The sequence below is a fragment of the Citrus clementina genome, unplaced genomic scaffold (assembly GCF_000493195.1).
Source record: "Citrus clementina cultivar Clemenules unplaced genomic scaffold, Citrus_clementina_v1.0 scaffold_8, whole genome shotgun sequence".
NCBI lineage: Eukaryota > Viridiplantae > Streptophyta > Magnoliopsida > Sapindales > Rutaceae > Citrus > Citrus x clementina.
In genome coordinates this window covers 20032946-20049524 of record NW_006262022.1, presented here as the reverse complement: position 1 = coordinate 20049524, position 16579 = coordinate 20032946, and the positions used below count along the sequence as shown (strand labels likewise).

The following is a 16579-nucleotide window of genomic DNA, read 5'->3' as shown; positions in this document are numbered from 1 at the left end:
CCTCGTGATTAATATAAAAAAAAAAAGTAAGGATAAAATTCTCACAGAAGAGAGAGATGGATCTCCACAGTGGCCAAGGGTAGCCCTTGGAAATTATCTTTTAGGCTTACTACTTTTAAAAATATTTCTCGTATACAGTAATAAGATAAAACATTTTTCATATCAGACCTCTACAAATTTTTTTCATAATCGTTCATGAATATTCACACTAATCCCTGAAATAATTTCTCTATATATATGTAACAATTTTTAAGCATTATTTTAGTTTAGCCGAGTTGAAATAAGTTCCTAACTTTGTCATTATAATAAGTACTCAAGTCACATAATTAAATGCTGTAAGTTAACGTACAGATTGAAAAAAAAAAATCACACAGAGAAAAATAGCATGATTCAGATTGGAAATTTATGAATTCTTCTAGCTAGTACATAGGATTCCTATCATAAGTGAAAAGCCTCTGAATTTCATATTAAAAGTTACAGAAAACGCTATTGATTATCTGCAGCGAACGCAATTTGGTTTCATAAAAAGCCGAAATAATATGTCACTTGGGATATACTATAACATGAGGTAAGAAAATGAAAGATCATGTGTTCTTTTCGTAGGTTGCAAATGAACACAAGACGACACGACGTATACAACAAATGAATAGAGACCATTGTTTATTTGGCGCACGCGTTTATTCATGCCATATTGAATTCTTGATCAAATGTCAACAGCTAGAAAACGAAAGCAACATGTAAAAACAAATCCGAGCAAAATAAATGGACCATTTGCCAATATGGACTACGGTTACATTATCAAAACCACAAAAAAAAAAAATAATTATATTTTAAAGCCTCCATTTGCTCCACACAATTCCTCGCTCACTCTCCACTATCTTTTTAAATAGCTACCTTCAGCCTTCAACTTCTTCATTCTGATTTTATTTTTTCTTCTCTACTTCTACATCAATGGAGCTATTTGGTTATTGTTCCTTGTGGTTGCAATCTTTCGGCGACACTTTAAGCTTCATGTTCTTCACTTTCACAATTTTGTTTTCTTTGTTTTCTTTGTTGATCTTTGTGCTGAGGCTGAAACCCTGGTGCCAATGTGATGTTTGCCGGAGCTATCTCACATTCAGTTGGTTAAAAGATTTCAATAATCTTTGCGATTGGTACACTCATCTTCTTGCAAAATCACCGACTGGGACAATTCATCTTCACGCTCTTGGCAACACCGTCACATCCAATCCTGAAAACGTTGAGTACATTCTCAAAACAAGATTCGATAATTACCCAAAAGGGAAGCCCTTCTCAGTAATCTTGGGTGATCTTTTGGGTGGAGGTATTTTCAACGTTGATGGCAATTCTTGGAAGTTTCAAAGGAAAATAGCAAGTGTCGAGCTTGGTAGTTTTAACTTTAAAATGTATGCTTTCGAGCTTGTGACGGCTGAGATTCGTTTCAGGCTCATTCCTCTCTTATCATCAGCAGCTAATAAAGTCAACAATATCTTAGATCTACAAGATGTGTTTCGTCGATTTTCATTTGATAGTATTTGCAAATTCTCCTTCGGTTTAGACCCCGAGTGCCTCATGTTAAATCTGCCAGTTTCAAAATTTGCGACAGCATTTGATCTTGCATCAAAACTGTCAGCAGAACGAGCACTGGCGCCGTCGCCAATTGTATGGAAGATCAAGCGGCTATTGAATATAGGCTCCGAGAAGCAGCTCAAAGGAGCAATAAAGCTGGTGAATGAACTAGCTGAGACGATGATACATCAACGGCAGCAAATGGGTTTCTCCAAGAAGAACGATCTGTTATCAAGATTCATGGCCTCCATTGACGACGACAAATATCTTCGAGACATCGTTGTCAGCTTCCTATTGGCCGGTCGTGACACTGTGGCCTCAGGGCTCACAAGCTTCTTCTGGTTGCTATCTCAACATTCTGAAGTGGAATCAGCAATCAGAAACGAGTCAGATAAAATCATGAAGCCAAATCAGGATCTTGTCAGCTTTGAACAATTACGAGAATTGCATTACTTAAACGCCGCCGTATACGAGAGCATGAGGCTGTTTCCTCCTGTGCAGTTTGACTCCAAGTTTGCCCAAGAAGATGATATATTACCGGATGGTACGTTTGTAAGAAAAGGCACTAGGGTTACATATCATCCGTACGCAATGGGTCGGATGGAGCGGATTTGGGGTCCAGATTGTTCAGAATTCAAGCCTGAGAGATGGCTTAGAAATGGAACATTCGTGCCCCAAAACCCATTTAAGTACCCGGTTTTTCAAGCTGGGCATAGGGTTTGTTTGGGCAAGGATATGGCGCTAGTGGAGATGAAAAGTGCGGCTCTTGCAGTTGTCAGGAAGTTCAACATTCGGGTTTCGGATCCAAATCAGGCTCCACGGTTTGCGCCCGGTCTGACTGCCACCGTGAGCGGCGGCTTACCGGTGATGGTTCAAGAAAGAGGAGACTAGCTTGCTAGCTAACTAAAGCTAGAACAGATTGTACACAGTAATTAATGCTGGATATCATGAATAGTTTTGAATATGTAAATATTTTACACTAAGACGTTCTTTTAATTCCATAACTTCTTTCTTGGAACTTTGAGTTTGACTGAAACAGTTGGATTATTGGTATTAGTCTCCTTTAAGCGTATATATCTCAAGTCAGTAATTATTTTGTCCTTTGTTACAAAATAGAATGGTACGCAATATTATCTTATCTATATATCATAATGAATTTTAGCCACACCCATTTACGCAGGCCTTTAATACTAATTAGCTAGCTATACATCACATCAATCATTATGAAATTTTGTTTTTATAAAGAATGAGTTGAAATAAACAACTTTAAAGAAAAAGGAAAACATGTTAAATATGGTTTGTTGTCAAGAAGGTCGGCACCTTTTAACACGTTGCCTTGCCTTGCCTTAGTTTCTTTATTGGATTAGAAAGCGAAATTAGTTCAATTATTTCTATATTTATCTTAAGACAACCGGCTATTAGACGGCCCGCCGACTAAGTTGAAATTAAATGAATTGGCGACTTAGTCAAAGTAAAGGATTAATTATGAACATCAATTGTCATTATCTTCTAAGTGGAAGGATATTATATCTCACCTTTTTTTTAATATCTGTATTTTTATTGAAATTTTGAAATATTAATTAAATTAATGAGTTTGACTCTTTTTAATTTTTTTTTATCAATATTAAGCGATGAATTCATTCAATTTTAACCGAAGTTTTTAATAATTGATGATCAACAGTGACGGACCAATCTTCCATTATCATACATTTTATTTATCAATCTTATCATATGTAGATGTAGTGTGCAGGCACTTCATCTATGTGTATATATGATTTTGATACTATATATAGAATTTTATTGGTCCAACTCATATTCAAACACTAACTTAGGATTTATTCTCAGTTGTGAAATAATGTTTCTAACACTCCCATTATATGTAGGTCAATCATTTTTTTTTTTTAATTCTTGCCACATAGAAGGATAATGTTGGCCGCACTTGAGCATAATTTGATTTTGATACTATTTGAAAGGCATAAACCTAACACATATTTAAAACTTAGCCCAAGAATTCAATACTAATTTATGCACTTTTCCCAAATATAAACACTTTACCCAAAAATTATTTGCAGCTGATCAATAGTAATTGACATTCTTCTTATCAGCTGTAATGTGTAGGCTAATCTTTTTACTTATTCCTTGCCAAATCATGGAAATATAGTGTGTGCGCTCACTCTTTTTTTAGCTTGACAATTGTACCATATAGAACTCCACAAATTTAACTCTTTTAACACTAGAGCTAAATTTGAGTCTCTTAGAGCAGTTGAAGAAGAGTACTTGTATTTGGCTTCTCTCAAGTCAGGGGTTGTTTCTTTAAATATAATATTAAAAAAATAAATAAATCAAATAACGATCATTCATAGCAAATCACTCATCTCTGGGTCGATAGTGAAGTTGACAAGAGCTAGCAATGGCGGGCGGCTGATTACGACTTCGTTATGAGCGACCGCCACACAATATAATGCTGTGCTGGCTAACACTTGAACGGCTACGTATACGTATGGACCACATGCATGCATTCAGATAAATGTAAGAAAAACGGTGGTCCAAGAGAGAACAGTGTATTCATTTGGTCCAAATCGGATAGTCTTAGCTTAGCTGGCATATATTTGATGAAATTAGCGAGCTTAACGTGTTTGTTTCTTGCTCATTTACAACGTGGGTAACGTGTCTTAGAGATGTAACAATCATCGGAAGTCAGCAGAATTTATTCATAACTTCGTTGTCACATCGAGCAAAAGCTTGTATTTGAACATGAGTGCTACTCTTTTTAGGATTTCACTATCATAACTGCTGATTTGTTTAAGTCAGTCCCCCAAATTTACAAAATTTAGATTAAATTTTAGTCCATGGCCTAGCTCGTTATAGAAACTACTTAAAAAGAATATAAAAACTAGTTCAAGAGTTTGCTTCCCCCTTTTTTTTTTAACTTGATTCTCTTGCAACCAAGGGCGGATTTGAAAATTTAATCCACTGGGGGCAAGACTTTAAAAGAAGTAGTTAATAATTTATAACCCTGACCCCAATATTAAAATTTCTTTATAAATTTACCGCCACTCAAACAAAAATTTATTATAATTTAATATGAAAATAAAGGAATTTTTGTTGAGTGGAGTCAATTGCCCACACTGACGTATGTAAAATCCGCCCCTGCTTGCAACCCTTTTTTTTAGAATTTCGAACATATTTCTTTCTCGTAGTAAAGGAAGTAAAAAATGTAAATATATATTTCTTTCGTATAACACACGGCCCTGCATGGGATTTTGACGTACAAGGCATGATATCATGTTATTGCATTGTTTATATACAATTGATTTAAACTGTAAAACTTATAATTTGAAAATATTCTTTTTTCTATAGGTGCTGGACAATGTCTAGGAGAACTATATCTACAATTTTGGAGAAGATCTCAATCTAACAATTTTGATAGTTCTTAAACAATTGAAGTTTAAGCATATACCTGATCAGATGACAAAACTATTAGGAAATATGTCTTATTTTTCAATAAGAATTTCTTAGGATATTTTCTTATTTTGTAGAATTTTTGTTTAAAGAATAAGTAATTTCCCTTTTGGGATTTGACTTATTAAAGGAGGAATACAATTAGTATAAGAAATGGGATACTTCTCCAGTAAGAAATAATCACTATATATAGAGAGGTTAGGTTCACTTGTTGGTATAACACAACAATCAGCTCTCTGCAAGTAGACAATTTTTAGTGTAAGAGAAACAATAGGTCTATTGAGAGATTGATGTTATTGGGGTTTTAGGTGTAAGGAGAATTATTAGAGTGATTGTAATAATTTTTTATATAGTAGATTTTTCTCTCGTTGTCCTAGCAACTGTGGTTTTTCTCTACTATAGGAGTTTTCCACGTAAATTTTTGTATTGTGTGATTGGTTTTATTCTCCATCTATTTTTCTATTTATTATTTGTTTGATATATTTTCTTGTAAGATCTTGGGTGGGATTAAATTTTCTCGACAAGTGGTATCAGAGCTAAAGGTTGTTCTGCAAGGCAATTATATATGCAAATAAATTTTTGAATCCTGTAAGGATTGAGGTTGAAAAGTTTGATGGAAGAACTAATTTTGGGTTGTGGCAAGTTCAAGGTAAGGATATATTGATTCAGTCTGGCTACACAAGAACAGCAAAGGAGATGCAAACCCTGTTAACCCCTGGAGATGTGTAGACATCAAGGCACCTTAAAGAAGATTGTTGGATAAAGTTTGTCAAGTAGCTCTAAATCAGTAGATAGAGATACTGATAATGTTAGCTAGAATTTTGTCCCTTTTCTCCATGAGAGACTGGTTTATCCTTTTTGGTGTGCAACGGAAGATGATGTGTTACTGTTAGCAAGTCCACAAGATTTGCACACAAGGTATGGTTTGACATTTTATGCAAGGTGTGTGGTAGAATTTTTTATTGATGGCCAAGGATTCTCAGGAAAGCCAAACATGAGAGTGGGTTTTTCAGCAAGATGATAGACATGTGCCGAATATGTGTACTATGGATAAGGTGGAGTATGATAATTTTTAGTGTAGAGAATTATAACTGCTGGATAAAGGACAAGATTTTACCGATGGTGGAGTGATTCTCATAAGCCCTATATGAGTATAGTTTTGGGTAAATAAAGAAGGTGGAGACAACATGATTGTGTGGATATACGGTGGATTATGTTTCGTTGCCTAATTGAAAAATTCGCCAAGGTGGAAATTGTTAGGAAATATGTCTTTTTTTTTTCAATAAAGATTTCCTAAGACATTTTCTTATTTAGTATATTCCTATTTAAGGAATAAGTAATTTTCCTTTTGTGATTTGACTTATACAAGAAGAAGTACAACTAGTACAAGAAAAGAAATATTTCTCCTACAAGAAATAATCACTATATGTAGAAAAGTTGGGTTCACTTGTTGGTATAACACAACAATCAATTATTTGCAAGTAGACAGTTTCTAGTGGAAGAGAAACAATATGTTTATTGAGAGATTGGGTGTTATCGATGTTTTGGATGTGAAGAAAAATACTAGAATAATTCTAATAATTTTTCACATAATAATTTTTTCTCTCGTCGTCCTTGGTGGTCGTGGTTTTTCTCCAATATAAGAGTTTTCCACGTAAATTTTTGTGTTGTGATTGATTTTATTCTCCATCTATTTTTTTTATGTATTATTTGTTTGATATTTTTTCTTACAAGATCTTGAGTGGGACTAAAATTCCCCAACAAAAACCTAAAATGAGCTTTCTGGTTTTTGTTGGAAAGGAGGTTTCCCAAAAGTTGCAAACAGAATGTCTCTACTCTCCAGTCGTATCAAATTTTTTTGTGCTGACGTTGATCTTATGCCGGCTGCTGAAACTTGTGTATTTACACACAACTCTCCAAAAACATTTATTATAATTTTCTGTTGTAATGGAAAATTTATGGTAGCTACACATTAAGGCTGCTTTGATACCGCATGCATTGGCTGAAGTTGATCCAACTTGCGTCAGTGGGTATACTTCTGATATAGTGACAAGACAAAATGCTATAAACTAAAAATTTTCATTTGAAAAGGTAAGGTAATTTTCTTAACGTGACTTGTACATTCTAATATTCTTGATTATGCATGGTAGTAACTTGGTTAAATTGCGATTTATAAAAATTTTAGCATATATGTTTCGGTTTTATACTAGTTACAGTCCTTAATATAAGGTTCCTTTAACGAGTTCAGCAAGTAAAATATGTCTTTTTTTAAAGATTTTTTCCGTAGATAAAAGTTAAGTAAATTGCATTGAAAGAAGAAAGATTTACAAAAGGTAAACAATTTGTGCATAAGCCCCAAAAAAACGCCACAAGAATTTACAATTAACAGAAAATCTCAAAAAGGTATATTGAGAGGGCTAAACAGATTTCTATGCAACGCAATTCAGAAATATGATCTCTCAATTTTCTTTTGTAAGAGTCAAGATATATTATATGGAGAAGGAATATGTCCATGCAAATTGAGATTTTTTGGAGTGTTCTAGAGGGAAGTAGTATGTTTGAAATGAATATTACAACACTTGGAAGTATTGAGGCTGTGTGATTAGATCATGTATAGATTGGTGATTGTAACATGTATAGAAACCATTTCAGGGAGCCTCAGGGATTGAATCTCAAGTTAGTAGTGAATGTATTGAGATAATTTTGGAATGTGAGTGGAAACCTATGGATACCGATAGGCAAAAAAGTTCCTGGTCATTCAGTTAAATTTAGAATCTTGGGATGCTTGCGAACAATGAATTGTGTGCAGATAAGAGCTCATATGCAGGTAACGATATGCTGGGAAGTATTATTAAAGATTCTGTTGGCAGTTGAGTTGTCAGTCAGGATGTGAATGGATGATCAAAAATGGCTGTCACGTTTAGACAAAGAGCGTAAAGTGATTCTGGAGAATTTATATACATTGAAGTTTTCTCTTGCTTCAGAGAAATACACGTCTTGCAATGACTCATCTTCATTGGCCAATACTGTGTGCAATTGACAAGTTTAAAATTACAATTCCAGGGTCACAACTTTGCCCAGAAACGCTCTAGCATATGCTTTTTGAGGGTTCACATTTGGAAGACCTTGATTTCTTAAATAATATGAGTGAAACCTGTGTGTGATTACGAGACTCTCTAGTGTCTGACATGAAAGAAAGGGTGCATTTTAGAAATGACTTCTTGCATCTGCTTGGGGATGGATGTGTTTACCCACTTGCAAGGAACTGGCTTGGGGTGAAGATAATGGCACTACCTTAGAGTAATGATTTAGTGTCATGGTTATATGATAGCTCGATGATTGAGGAAGGTTTAGAGTCGTGCAAGTCTAAGAGACTCTAAGAGAGAAAAAGCAGAGGGGGTCTATCAGATGTTTATGCAACAAAAGACTCTCTTAAGTACAATATGATATAAAAATTCTAGATGAAGAGCAAGATTGAAGCAATACAGGTTCTTAAAGGGATATGCCTTCAGGAAACTGAGAATAGGAGAGAAATAAAATATATTTCCATGGCATACAACTCTTCATTATATTAACCTCGTGAGGAAGTGGCTGAAAGATCTTCAAAGGAGTCACATTATTGCTAGCAGTATGGTCCGAAGTTTTATCCGATGTTCTGAATGAAGCAATTTACAGCCTAGGTGCAAGCAGATCTAGTTCAGATTATGAATTGAGAGAACATAAGTGATTACACAAATAGGCAATTGCATAAATTTGGCATTGCAAAGGATGCAGAAAAGCTGATAGAAGATTTGGATGTGCCAATTAGATGGCTAATACAAATAATTTAACATTTTGAAATTAAGTTCTGTTGAGAAGTGAACCACAAATCTGGATTTATGATTATGCGCGACATGTCGGTTTGTAACTCAAGAATGGGGGACATGTCGATTGTCTTAAATCAGGGGCTGTATGACAAACTTGTTGTGTCCGTTGGTTGAATAAGTTGCGCACGTGATGAGACACGTGAGTCACTTACTCAAAACGGCAGCTGAAGTTAGCGTTTTTGATAGCAAGATGGATGAGGTTTTGACACGTGTCCAGAGGCTGTTTCAAATGGCTGTTAAAGCTGTTAAAACGGGCGGGAAGTTTCTGGATTTTTGCCAAACAAACTCAGAAACGATGAGCTGATCTCTGGGAGTTCTTTCTAGAGCAAATTCTCGTTGTATATAAAGCCTCATGATCTTTCATATGGCTAGAGTGGGTGAGTGACATTTTCTCTAGAACATTTGTATCTTGTAAAGCCAAATCAGTGAAAGCTCGTTTTCCTTTTCACAGTGGATGTAGGCTTGATTGTAGCCGAACCACTATAATCCTTTTGTGTCTGTGTGTGTGGTTGATTCATTCATTTTCACTGACTTGATTTCTACAGCTCTTGATTATCTATCAGTATATTCATAAATTTCAGGTTGATTACTAGTTATTCTTAGATCGAAGATCAATTGAGTGGATCTTGGGGGATCAAAATCGGTTCTTGGCTGGTTTTGGTCCAACAAGTTCTATGTTTACAATGAACTTTTGCATAAGCTGCAGAATTTGTTTTCTGCTTTAGTTTGATTCAAGAAATGTTGATTGATTGCCACAAGTTCCAATCTACTTGCACAAGCATATCTGTTCGCATTTGGTCTCACTATATTCGCTCTTGCAGAGTGCATTTATTCATGCAGTGGCCTGGTGGAGAGATGCTGTCATACCGGAGAATGAACCAGTTTGTAGCCTTTTTAAAATCATTCTTGCGGGTTTGGAGTTGAATCTTATTGCAGTTTTCATAAATGTTCAATACTTTGAAGTTTTTTAACAACATTTCCTGTTTTAGACAAAACTCCAAGATCTATTCGGAAAGAAGGCCACCAAGAGACACGGAAATGTCCTTGAAATTGGGATTAAGAATAAAAATGCGGATTGCTTGCTGAACGTAATTATTCAGGGTAACATTCTATAACTGGGTGAATTCTTTTCAATTTCTATTGGAATGATGGTCACTTTTGTTTTCTCTATTTCTTTTGGTTGGCCTTGAAATATTTGTTGATAATGGGATAAACTGATAATGCAGTCCCTTTGGCATGTAAGTGAACCCGAGAGAAATTAATGAGCACATCAGATTGTAGTCCCAAGCACAGCAATCCAGATACTTGCATTTTATGTGCATTAAAGCAAACATTTGCACAATACAATAAAGAAGTGGAAACATGTTCAAAATATGCAAGAGGCTGTTGATCCTGCTTATTTAAGAGATGCTTTGATTGCTGAAACAGAGAAGCTTGAAAAGGTTTTTATGCAAACCGCTTTTCTCTGTGATGTGATGAAACCAACAGAACTTGATAGGGAGTTGATTTGCAATTTTTTTCTTGACTCTCTCTCTCTCTCTCTCATTTATTTATGTATTGTTTTATCTTTTCTATATATCTTTTATCATTCACATGTCAATCTTGCAGAGTATATGGCGCGATGCTTCTGCATGCCTGACCAGAATCTTGGGTTCTGTTCATAAGTCAACTCGTTCTGGTGTAAACTATGAGGACGATTGATTATTTGCAGATTGTTTTGTTAATAGAATATTTGGTTTGAACTTACATTATAGGGGACCTTGTAGTCACTGTAAAACTAAGTTCGTGCATTCGAGTGACTATGGGTATTTTTTTATGGGTAAGTGTGAGCAATATCATACAAATGGAGGTAGGGTTTCATTGGATTTATCTGTAGAAAAAGATGTCTGTTTTCTGTTTTGTGAAAAAAATTCATTCAGCATAAGTACGTAATTGCTTGAGTGCCTTTTTTAACTCAGGATCTAGGTGGAGGTAGCTCATTATCTGAGCTTTGAGGCATAATTTGTGTGGTCCAGTGTCTTGTATTTATTGTGGTCAAATAAGCGATTCACATTATTCTCTTTTATGTCTTCCACCTTTCATCATTTTGGATACGTTACCAGAATACCAGTTGTCGTGAAAAATAAATCCACTCCACCGGATGATCATTAAAGTCTGTGGCCTGAATTTGCAGGTCCAGTTTACGAGAGTGGCAACGTTCATTCATATGCTTTGAGTGTTTTATCCGAGGAGCTGGATCTAAGCGAGTCATATCAGGATTTCCAGCCTCACAGTAAATATTTAATCATTTCAATGATAAATTTCATTTGATTGGGCCTCTTCTAATTGTAATTGTGTGCTCTTGTTGCAGCAGTTAAACACTTATTCTTTCTGTTCCTCAAACGATCTTGAGTTTTGTTCAGCATATATTACATGTCCATACATTTGATGCCATGAATAACATGTGGGACTAAATTGCCGAAACTACAATCCCAACTGAATTGCCGCAAAATTCATGTGTATTTTGTAGAAATCTGGTTGCATAATGTACTTTTTTGCTGTTTGTTTCTGTATTTCAAACTTGTTAATTGTGTGCATTTATAGGTCATTGGTTCTTGGGACCGTCACCTGCCCCAAATTTTGCATTTTTGATTTGTGTATATAATACCATCCGGCTTTGGATAGGATATGCCGTGTAATGCAAACTGATGTGTTTGGCCTGTCTTTAGCTAATACTATTTGATGATTACTTGGAAAAATGATTTGATGATGACTTGGAATAGTGATGTGCAATCTACAGAAGGGAAAAAAACAGAGACCCAGATTTTCCTCGGAGCTGCCAATAAACAATGACTTTTGGGGACTACTATTGGAAAGAAGTGTAGATGAAGTTTGTACTTGTCATTCAATAAGCAATTAATTGCCACATGAAAATCTATAATTGATGCAACGAAACATAGAATATCTATCCTATACTATAAGTTTTGGTGCACACATAGCTTTGGAATAATCTTATCCTAATAGCTTTGGAATAATCTTATCCTAGGCCCACAGAATAATCTCCAAAGCTGAAGAAAATTTATTTTACGACCCCATGCGATTATTAATTTGTTAGGATAATTCTATAGTTTGATATATTTATACACTACAAGAATTATATTCTTTCGCGACCATATTTTCTGTGACGATATAATTTTTGTCACAGAATGTTACTTTATATGACCATAGGCGATCTTGTTGCTAAATATCTTGTTTTTCTGTGACCAAAATTAAGTTAATCACAAAACCTCATTTTTGGCGACCAAACACAATTTTTGTCGCAAAAGCATTTGCCAATTATATTTATTTTTAATTTATTTGCAACCAAACACATTTTTCGTCGCAAATTCTATACTTTCAGTGACCACTTCAAGATATCGTCGCAAAAACAAAAGTGATAAAATTAATAGGTAACTTCTTTTTTGGGACAAAACCAAATTTTCGTCTCAAAATATCTACTTTTTGGTCGCTAAAAATGAAATATTTTGGCGGAAATTGAACCGCCTTACACAATTAAACTCAATTTGAACAAGTTTTTGCGATCAAGTTTAAACGTGATCGCAAAAGACTAGCATGTTATATATATTTGTATTATGCTTCTCTCTTTCATTTTTATCTCTAAGTTCTCTCACTCTTATAATTATCATTCTCTTGTTCTCACTCTATCTTCCTAGCTTATTTTCCTTACAAACTTTTTTTTTGTTACATAATTTTATTTAATTATCATGTGTAGAAGTTAACAAACCTTTGTGCTTTTTTTTGTAGAAATTAAATATTGAAGATCATATACAAAGAGGTGAAGAAAATCAAGATGAAGGAGGTGAAGAAAATCAAGAAATTTATGAATAAATATAGTTGTTCCAAATATTACAATGTTATTTGAAGATCATTATGTAATTGTTCCAAATGTTACAATTATGTAATTGTTCTAAATAATGTAATTTCATTTGCTAAAATTTTTTGTGTATTTTTTATCAACAATAAAATTTAATTTAATTTTTCTACTTTCATGACGTTGGTTATAATTGTCTTAATTATTAAAGAAAAATTAAAAAAATTAAAATTTTAATTAAAACATAATATTATATTTAAATTTTTTGTGACCAGTTTGAGTATGGTCACATATATTCTAAATCTGTGACGAAATAATTGGTTGCAAAAAAGTAACGGAGACAAAGTGAAATTATATTTTGCGACCATTTTTTTCATCGCGAAAAGTTATTTTCTGCAACCAACTTATAAAGTGGTTGCGAATGCTTTCCCTCGACAAACCTAATGTGACCAACTGACGACCATAATTTTTTGTCGCAAATTATTTTTTGTGACGAATTTGATATTTTCTGCGATAAATTTATTGGTCGAAGATGACCATAATTCTAGTAGTGAATTACTAATATATCAGTAAGTAATGTTTATAAAAATATAAATAACAAATAACACAAAAAATTATTATTTGATAATTAAAAGAAAATATTCAAATTTTTTTACTTAATTTAAATTATAATATTCATTTTTATAATTGTATTATATAATTATGACAATAAATTCAAATTTAAATGTGAAATAAATATCTGACACAAAATCTAAACATTTAGTTAGTTTTTATTTATTTTTAATTAATTTATCTATAAAAAATTATATATATATAACTAGGGAGAGTATGCATTATAATTTAGTTCAATCGTATGCATTACACACCAAACACGAGTCAACACTAAATATAATCATATCTTATCTCATCTGATCCTATTTTATCACATTTAATCATACTGTCTCTATACCAAATAGGGAGAGTATGTTTCTTTGCAAATGCGGGTCAATATGTATATTCAGGCTTAATGATCTGGACGGCGTCAAATTGAAGTAGGGGATGCAGAGGTAATCTTCCACTAAATTGAAGCCAAAATCAAGATCTTGTAAGCTTTGAACAATTGCGAGAAATGCATACTTAAACGCAGCCGTATACGAGAGCATGAGGATGTTTCTTCCTTTGCAGTTCGACTGCAAGTTTGCTCAAGAAGATGATATACAACCAGATGGTACATTTGTACGTAAAGGCAACATCGGTGTTTCGGATCCAAATCAGGCTCCACGGTTTGCTCCCGGTCTTACGGCCACCGTCAGAGGTAGCTTACCGGTGATGGTTTAAGAAACAGGAGACTAGCTAGCTAGCTGACTAAAGTAATTCTAGAATGGTTTTGAGTATGGAAATACTTAACAATAGACATTCTTTAATTCCATAACTTCTTGGTTGGAACTTTAAATTTGACAGAAACAACTCGGTTATTGGAATTAGTCTCCTTCAACAGTAAAAATGTTTTAACATAAAACTCTTCTAATCTCATCTTTGATGTAACTCAAGTGAGTAATTATTTTGTCCTTTTGTTGAAAAAGAGAATGTGAAGCTTATTATTTTATCTATATATGCAGGCCTTTTATATTAATTAGCCGGCCAGCCATCCACATCAATTATCATGAAGTTATGTTTATAGAAAGGCAATCCCTATCTTACATGCATGTAAGATACATCCCCCTCATATGAACAGTGTATGTGTGGGATCTACACATTGTTCATGTGAGAAAGATGTATTTTACATGCATGTAAGATAGGGGGATCTTTATAGAAAATGTAAACTTTAATTATCCCCACTACTAGAAAAATTGTCTTTACTGACTTTAGAATAGTGTCAGAAATTACTTTCACTGACACTTGTTAATTGTGTCAGTAATTTGGGAGTCAGAAAAATAGTGACACTTGTAAGTGGTGTCAGTGATTACTATTACCACAGTATCACCGATATTATGACACCATAGTATTAGTAGTTATTGATAATTTATTAGTGTCTATAATTACTGTTACCATGGCATCACTAGTTAATTTATTTTAAAAAATAAAAAATTGAATTGGATCATTGCCTATTGATTTATTGGTAAAATTAAAAGGCACCACAAAATAACAAAAAGAAATTGATTTATATCACAAAATCTTTCATTTCACATTTAAATATTATTAGTATATATTACAAATTCCAAAACTTCAATAACAAAAATATGAGATATCCTACTCTCATAACAAAATAATCCAAATTCAATACACAAAAATTTCTACCATCCAATCAAATGCCTACTACTTGTGGCTAAATTTAATAAATCTAGAAGTTAAATTGAGAAGGATGGCTGCCTTTCACTCTTTGAATATGAGTAGTATAATTGCGTGATCACATCAGCAGCTTCTCCATTCAAGAGACTGTATGTGTTAGGATATAAGTGAAGTTGAGGAATAAACACTTCAAACACATTGATCAAATCTGCATATGAATACATGGAAAAGAAAAAAAATTAGCTGCCAATATCCAGCCATTAGAGAAAACTATATTTGCTTCTCACATGATAAAACTATATAAGTTAAAATTGCATATGAAACTGTAAAAGTAGCAGTAGGTGTTTGAATATATATTAAATTTTAAATACTAAATATATCAGAACGATACTTTCCAGATTTTAAGTGGACATATAAGTCAACAACATATTAAAATTTGAGGCTATTCCGATATCATTAGGCTGGTGTTTGATAGGATCAAACATTAATGAACAGTTCTGTCAAAATTGCATATGAAACTGTAAAAGTAGCAGCAGGTGTTTGAATATATATTAAATTTAAAATACTAAATATATTAGAACGATACTTTCCAGATTTTAAGTGGACATATAATTCAACATCATATTAAAATTTGAGGCTATTCCGATATCATTAGGCTGGTGTTTGATAGGATCAAAGATTAATGAACAGTTCTGTCAAAATTGCATGTGAAACTGTAAAAGTAGCAGCAGGTGTTTGAAAATATATTAAATTTAAAATACTAAATATATCAGAATGATACTTTCCAGATTTTAAGTGGACATATAAGTCAACAACATATTAAAATTTGAGGCTATTCCGATATCATTAGGCTGGTGTTTGATAGGATCAAAGTTTAATGAACAGTTCTGTCAAAAGAAGTTACTGCAGAGTTTGAAAAATCATTAAAAATAAATTACAAGTTCAATCAAAATAAAATTTTCCAGATTTGAAGTATGCAAATAGAAGTGTAGTTTATCCGAATTTCAGCTTATTCTAACTCTGTTATACTATACGTTTGCAATATCAAACATGGTACATATGTAATTTCTAATAAAATTGGACAACAACCAACCATATTGAGAAATCCATTCAAAATCAAATATAAACCCAATTCATTCCAAAATTTCCAGAATTAAAATGTTCTCATTTAAACTTAGTTTAATCAAACTTTCAAATCAATTGAAAGTCATTTAGTCAAGTTCAGAAACAACCAAGTTCACAACAACAGTCTATCAATCCTCAAATTTTCAGCATAATTTCGTAAACTATTAATTAATCTTTTACCTCAAAATCAAGTGTCCAGCAACTCGAATATCATCAATCCCCATATAATAATTTGAACTTCTACCGCCAAATGTGCTGATTAATCAAAAAACTGAAATCAAGATGAAGTACTGAATTAAGTAGAAGAATGATGTAAGAACCGAGAACGAAAAGGTTAGGGGTACTACCACCCAATATTCACATGGTAGCTAAGTATCAGAATTTAGCCAAATATGTAATGATTATCTTGAGATCAACTAATCAATTCACAGCTCTTCCA

At 33.4% G+C, this 16579-nt stretch overlaps 1 protein-coding gene across 1 annotated transcript; it reads left to right on the top strand.

Moving 5' to 3' along the window:
• Window positions 1-673: 673 nt before the first annotated feature.
• LOC18033718 (cytochrome P450 94C1) lies at window positions 674-2650 on the top strand. Its single transcript, XM_006424218.2, has one exon. It carries the CDS (start codon window positions 952-954, stop codon window positions 2458-2460), a length of 1509 nt encoding a protein of 502 aa, XP_006424281.1. The 5' UTR covers window positions 674-951; the 3' UTR covers window positions 2461-2650.
• The last annotated feature ends 13929 nt before the right edge of the window (window positions 2651-16579 follow it).